Source organism: Nematolebias whitei, chromosome 19 (genome assembly GCF_014905685.2).
Source record: "Nematolebias whitei isolate Nwh7 chromosome 19, NemWhi1, whole genome shotgun sequence".
NCBI lineage: Eukaryota > Metazoa > Chordata > Actinopteri > Cyprinodontiformes > Rivulidae > Nematolebias > Nematolebias whitei.
The window spans coordinates 6,168,328-6,175,395 of NC_056516.1; the positions used below are offsets into that span (position 1 = coordinate 6,168,328).

General features: G+C 40.4%; 2 protein-coding genes across 2 annotated transcripts in view; both read right to left on the reverse strand.

Moving 5' to 3' along the window:
* Positions 1 to 558: 558 nt before the first annotated feature.
* Positions 559 to 7,068, reverse strand: part of eepd1 (endonuclease/exonuclease/phosphatase family domain containing 1) — a gene marked incomplete at its 5' end in the record, with an annotated part of 99,965 nt that continues 93,455 nt past the window's right edge. Inside the window, 1 exon segment of the mRNA XM_037692759.1 lies at positions 559 to 999. Within this exon segment, the coding sequence (XP_037548687.1) occupies positions 815 to 999 (185 nt within the window).
* On the reverse strand, positions 3,940 to 5,742 carry LOC119425236. Its single transcript, XM_037692760.1, has 2 exons — positions 5,265 to 5,742; positions 3,940 to 4,521 (listed from the first exon to the last, which is right to left on the reverse strand). The coding sequence occupies exons 1-2, from the start codon at positions 5,647 to 5,649 to the stop codon at positions 4,154 to 4,156; spliced, it is 753 nt and encodes a 250-aa protein (XP_037548688.1). The 5' UTR covers positions 5,650 to 5,742; the 3' UTR covers positions 3,940 to 4,153.

Consider the following 7,068-nt stretch of genomic DNA (forward strand, 5'->3'; position numbering starts at 1 on the left):
ATTACCTGCAGTGTTCCCTCAGTGAGGACTGAACTAGGCAAAAGGGCCTTCTCCTACTCCGCTCCTGTTTCCTGGAATATCTTACAAAAAGATTTGAAGCTCTCGACCTTGACCTCTCTAAGTGGCTTTAAGAATCTGTTGGACTCCTGGCAGGGACCAATGCAGACATGTTCCTGTTTTTAGTTTTATACATTTGTCTTGGAATCTAGCTGTTTTTTTTTTGTTTTTGTTTGTTTTTTTTGTTACCTTTTCCTTTTAGCCATCCTATTTAAAAAAAAATAAAAAACCCTGCAGTATGACTTTTTATAATTGTTTATTGTTGTTGCTGTTGTCCATTGTTGTCATCTTTCTTTGTTGAAATCAGGTCTCTCTTGTAAATGAGTCCTCGAGGCTCAATGGGATTTACCTGTCTAAATAAAGGTTGATTGATAATTGGCTTTTATGTATGTTAATGTTTCTGTAAAGTGCCCTGAGACAACTTTGTTGTGATTTGGTGCTATACAAATAAACTGGATTCAACTGAATATTTAAATGTACAAGAGTGCACTCACAGCAGCATTTATTAATTAATTAATTTATTTTAATTACATGTAAAAAAATGTATGGCACATCTCATTTTGAAGAACATGTCAGCTGTATATTTGTACACAGTACACATGTATTTGAACATTGTATTACTTGTCATCTTAGATTAGACGTTTTGCTCTACAGCAACTTAGACTGACAAAGATCCAGGATTGGTAGGATTCAGAATCAGGGTGGTCCAGGATGAGGTGGGTCTGGGTCCCTGTATGTAGGTGAACTGTGCCTGCTGTCATCGCTCATGTTTGGATAAAACCTCTCCTCGGTCCACCGCTGCCACTCTGCTCAGCTCCTTACAGGATAGATGGGTGTAAAACTCAGCCACAACAGGGCAGTGGTTTGAAGCCACACCACCCCAGGACCAGTTATCTGGAATCCAGGGATTAGTCAGGCCCTCCCGCACCACTAGGCAGTGACCTGTCAGATGAAAAGAGACAAGAAAATCAACATTTGTTGGAACGGAATAACACAAAGTAAAGATTTACTGTGGGGGTCCTAGATTACACAAGGACCCCCCCCCCCACCACACACACACACACCTTTAAATAAAGGTGAAATGAAAATGTCTTCACTTTTCTCAACAATGGAGCCTGATTCTGTTTGAATCCATTACGAGATAAACATTGGCTGATGTGCTGACTTTCATGGGACTTCCTGGTTCTCTCATGGTAGCTAGCTCTATGGGAGGACTTCATCCATCCATCCATTTTCTTTACCCGCTTATTCCATTTTGGGTCACGGGGGTCGCTGGTGCCCATGTCCAGCAATCATTGTGCGAGGGGCGGGGTACACCCTGGACGGGTCGCAAGTCCATCACAGGGCCACATAGAGACAAACGAGACAAACAAACATTCACTCTCTCACTCACACCTAGGGACAATTTAGAGTTTATGGGAGGACTTCATTAGTATAAATGAATCCACTCCTGCTAATTATCTGTTTTCATATTCCTGGAACACCGGGTCAAGGTGGAGGAGTAGCTGCACAGTCAGGATCACTGAACAAGACTAAATCAATTATTAGTAATAATTATTTTAAGTTTTTGACCCTCAAGAGTCCTCTAGTCTTTGGAAGGGGAAAAACACATTTGTTTGTTGTTGTTTATCCTGATGCATGTTCAATAATCCAGGTAGAAAAATCTAAAAAAGTTAAATCAGACTTAACTTTTTTAGATTTGTTTGTTGTTGTTTATCGTCCACTAGGCCCTCATTCTCAACTTTTGTTTTTTGAGGGTGCCATTGTCCCAATAAAAATCTTGAAAGCTGATTTTGATTTTAAATGTTATTGTTCAGATTTATGATAAATGACTACAGTGGTGGTTTCTGAGTTGAGAGTTATAAGCAGCTGCACAGGGTGGCCTCTCATCAAGGGTGGGAAGAGTGCCCGGCCCCGCCCTCTTCTTAAAAAAATAAAACACATTATTTCATAAAGCCTGTCTAGCCTACGGGGAGTGGGCGCCCTCTGCCAGGTGCAGGGTGTGTAGAGGTCTGAGAAACAGGTTGTGAAGAGGGCGGTTCTCTTGTCTCCCTTGCTGGGACAGGGATGCATCTAATCGATAAGTAAATCACACTGCTGCTGATTGATCAGAAAAAGCACATTTCATTCATAATATTGTGAATATAGCCAATAATTCACAGCTTATTTGTGTGAAGTCACTGGAAAATAATACAGAAACCAATCTGCACACCAAACAAGGTGATTTTGTTTTGCCCGAGTTGTCTGGACTCATGTTTGTGGATGGGCGGTGATAACCTACTCCACCCAACTTCAAATTACACACATGGAAGATGGACGAGAACAGGCCAAATCCATCAGGTGCTCAGCTGAGGAAGAGAAAAGAAGAGGAGGAAGAAGCAGATAAAGGTTTGCAGCTGTGTCATCTCTTGGAGCATGGAAGCTGTTATTTAAGATAGTCTTACTGCTGATGAGTAACCCAAGTTGTTTACACTGAGCAGCTTAGGACAACATGTTTGTTGAGGAACTTGTTCAGAACAACTCAAGCTCTGGTCAAGTGTTCAGTTCTTCCCTGTTGTCAAGTAATGTCGTTTATTGAATGAAATCGTATCTGCCAGAGGCTTCCAAGTAACAGATTTGTACTCTGTGATGTAGAAGAATTGTTTTCTATGCATTGATTATTATGTGATTGTAACAAGTTGTCCTACATTCTGTGATTAGGGTGAAGTGAAATGATTTATACTGTATAAAATGGAATGCTATAGGAGTTCATGCTGTGGTCTGGGAGAAGGGAAAAGTGCTGAGTCGACGCCTATAAAACAGCAGTGAAAGGAGCCAGCTGTGTTCTGGGGGAAAGGTTACAAAGGAAAAGTGGTGAGTTGACATCTTTAAAACACTTTAAAACAGTGGTAAAGGGAGCCAGCTGCATTCTGGTAGAAAGATTACATTTCCCTTGGAATGTTGCAAACGGCTGACCTAATCAGAACAGCAGTACATGTAGAAGCCGAGCAAAGCTGCACATTACCATAAAAGGACAGGCTATCCACCTTATTCCGGATTTGGCGCCACTACCCATAATTCATAGCGGAAGCCGGTTGTTTACTTCCGCCCGCGATCCCGCGCTGTTGTTTACGTTTGTGGGTTAACACACTTGCTAGCAATTTAATGTTTTTGACACAAAAGTTTCCTTTACCTGAAGTAAATGGCAGCACATCAGAGGTGGATACATTGCAAGGATGTTTTAAAAAGCTGCGAAGATAAGTCGTTAACTGTGTCTCACCCATCATTTCTCACGGACTGGGTAGATGATATGAAATCATGGCCCGGAATTACCTACATCGATATTATTAATTACCTTGTTTTTTCTGAAGGCGTCGATGGCGAGGAATTGCGGAATTATAAAAGCACAGAGGCGTATAATTACCTCCACAGCAACAAAATAGATACAGTTTTGCTCAAGAAACAAGGCGACTTTATCTTTCTGAAAGCAGCTGTTGAGCCGAGCCAGAGCGTTGGTCAAGCTAAACACTTAGCATGGGTCATGCTCAGAGAAAGTGGAGTGGTAGAAACGGTCGGCTGTTCCTGTATCGCCGGATTGGGAAAATCATGCAGTCATGCGGCAGCTATTCTGTGGAAGGTATATCACTTATCTGGATATCAGAATATTTACATCACTGAATCAGAATCACTGAACTGGGCGAAAGCTGTGAGCTTCCTGTCTGCCTGTGTTTACATGTGGAAGCCAGAGCATTGTGCAGCCTGTGATCTACTGTCACAAAAAATTAAACATTAAAAAGGCTGTACAGTATTTTTATATTATTTGTTTTTAAAAAAGTACAGACTGGATGCAAGGCAACCTAACATTTACAGAAAAGGAAAAAATAAATGACAACAGCAGGGATGTAAATAACTTGTTTCATTTTATTAGGAGCAGTGATAGCTGAAGTCTGTTAAATTGTTACAGGTCCAGAATGCTGTGATCAGTGGAAAGACGGGGCTAGCATGTACAGATGAGCAGCGCAGGTGGAATGCTGGGACAGCAAAGAATCTTCAACCCAAACGTCTAAGCATGATAAACTTCAGACACCACAAGGCAGAGCAGCAGTATAACATCAACTCAAGGGCTGCAGACACGATTAGTCTTTATTTTCATAAGTGTTATAAGGACTTGATCTTGTACAGGCATTGTAAATTCATTGTTGTCATCTCCTTCCAGTGCTGACACAAGAGTGTTAAATGTTTCTAACGCTATACCAGTGTACAGCAAAGCGTCTGCGTCATTTTGTAGAAGAAAAAATGCAACTTCATCACACTGAGTCGTCTTGTCCTGGACATCTTTTCTGCCAGACGTGTTGCAGTATTGATGATGATCTTTTAGCGAAGGGTCCTCCCACTGTGTGTGGACTGAGTGCAGATGTGGCCCAGGAGGTTGTGTGGAGACGCTAGCCAGGTCTGGGATGACTGACGGTGAATCTACGATGCACTCTGAATAACACAAAAATACAAAATCAAATCAGCGTAACACAACCTGTCAAGTGTCACTTACCTTATTACGTTTTAGGAAGGAAATTTGTAATTCCACACTCGTACACACATGATACATCTTAAATGTCAATAGTGCTGTTTTAGTGGGGCTTTAGCCCCCTTAAATTTTCCTAAGCCCCATCAAATTATGCTATAATATCAAAATATTGTGATTAGATTTTAGTTTTTCATCCTTAAAAAAATCAGTTGGAGCTAGGTTGCATTTAAGCTTTTTCTTTAAAGAGTTTAAAAGAAGTTTTTTTTTCAGCTGTGTCTGTTTCAAATAACCTGCCTCTAATAACTCAACATATTCTTTATTAACAAAATCCCCAGACTTTTACAGCCCTGGGGGCTGAATTTTACCAGGTTGCTAAATAAAAAGCTATTCTCGGACAGTTACATGAAATCATATACATCTCTGCTAGCATGCTACTGATGTTAATTACTAACCACTTTGTCTTTAAGATTTGGATGCCAATCAAGTACTTTCTCTTAGTGATAAAGTATTTTGGAATTAAATTAATAATACACTAACATCCACAATAACACTGCAACCAGCTAGCGCTGATGCTAACACCATCCGCAGTATAGTAATTATAACATTACAATTATAACATTAATAATAATATAATTCAGTAAAAGATAAGAGCTAAGCATGATTAAAATGTGAAGCGGGGACAAATCACATTTTCAATTTCACTCACCGGGAACAGATTCGGCCGTTTTGTCGAAGTTGCTGGAAGCTGTCTGGCTCACAGTGGTCCGGATGAGCTGCCTTCTTTTCTTTGGTGGGGCCCGGTCATAGCCCAGATAGAGCTCCGGGTCGGGGTGAAGCTCTGTGGGCTTTTTATCAATAAAATGAAAGGAGCAAACATAAACTCTCTTCGGGGGGTATTTGAGTTTTAAAGCTGCCAGCCACGCTCGTTTTCGATCCTCCTTCCTCGGCATGGAGTGCAGTTCGTAACGCGCTGGGCACACACAGGCCTTTCGAAGTTGTTGATGTGCAAAACAATACGTTTCTAGCTCGTCTTTCAGTTTTCTGGAGCTGTTGTGACAGCCAACAACAGCACAAGTTGAACCCGAACTCATATTAGAATTGTTTAAGCCTCCTGCTACAGCACAAATTGCTAGAATTTGTCATTAGCAAAAGTGCCTCTCGCTTTAGCTCACCGGAAGTATAAAACCGGGAGGGGGCGGTACCTGTCTGTCATGGCAGCCCACATACGCTCTTGCAGAATAAGGTGGATAGAAAGAATCATGTGTTGGTAACTTGTAAGCTTGTGAGCTGAGAAGCAGAAGAACAATACAAATCAATACCTTATAAGGGCACAGTTTGGAGACAATCTAACTGTTTACCATAAGGCCGATCTTCCTAAAGAACCAAGTCCAATCAGAAAATGACACCAAGCTAGTAAAAGGGAAAACTGGGTTGTCCAGTGAAAAGATCTCCTATTTAAACCAAGCCTACTGGCAAGTTAGGGCTGAACGGATCGTGGAGTCGAAGGATTAGGGCAATATAGCTTCACCCCCAGGAGCCACTCAGAGGGATCAGGAACAGCTCAAAGAAGACTTCTTTTTCATCAAGATAGGAATATTCTTTCGTTTCAGCCGAGCTGACACCAGACGAGATTCCTCAGGATTAGGACTGCTTTCGGGGAGTTAAGGGAGATCTCTTCCAGGGCTCTGGAGGAGATATTTATCGTGCCATTTTCCAAAAGTCTTCGGGCAGAAATGGTAAGTGACCCCTAACATATTGTCCAAATGCTAAATTTTATAAGAAGTAACAGTGTTCCTATAATTAAGAAGAAAGGTTAGATTGAGAGTCTTGTCCTGCTTCCAGCCTACTTGAAAAGCTACCACGTAATCTGTGTGCTGTCAAGGTGGATTGCATGAACTATCTGTCATTAATCTTTTTAAATGATCAAATGTAACCAATTACAATGTGCTGATAACTCTGTACCCCAGCAAATCCCTAATTAAAGCCAAGCATAAAATGTAAAATTCTGGACTGTCATTTCTACACATTCGTATTCAAAAAATTAGAAAGCTTGGTTCAATTTCATCAAAAAGAGGAGTTTTTTTTAAGGTTTCGCAGTGTTGGATTTCATATTTTTACACCTTTTTATATTTCCTATCAAGCATTCAAATGTCATGTTATACAAAGTGTTTGTGTGCCTTTCTTCAAGGGTTGAACTATATTTATAGAAAATGTTTACTAATTCTGACTATTTTACCTTTACATAGAATCTTATATTAGCTAATGATAATTTTACAAGTTCACATTTGATATATTACAAGCAATCAAATCATGCCAGATAGCAAGTAAGATTTGCTCTGAGCACAAGGTAACATAAATAAAGCTAGAACACATTTCTTTAATTTAGACTTAATATAGTTGACTAAGTAAAATCCCTCAGGTCCGTATGATAATAACAATTAGCATTTAATCGTTTAATCATTGTTTGATACAGGGTCGGTTTAGATGAGAGGACACAGGTTTGATCTTCA

Excerpts from the sequence above, each read along its gene's own strand:
- LOC119425236 (XM_037692760.1), bottom strand. The coding sequence starts at position 5,649 with ATGAGTTCGGGTTCAACTTGTGCTGTTGTTGGCTGTCACAACAGCTCC. Across the intron at positions 4,522-5,264 it reads AACGGCCGAATCTGTTCCCG|AGTGCATCGTAGATTCACCG; the intron begins GTGAGTGAAATT and ends TGTGTTATTCAG.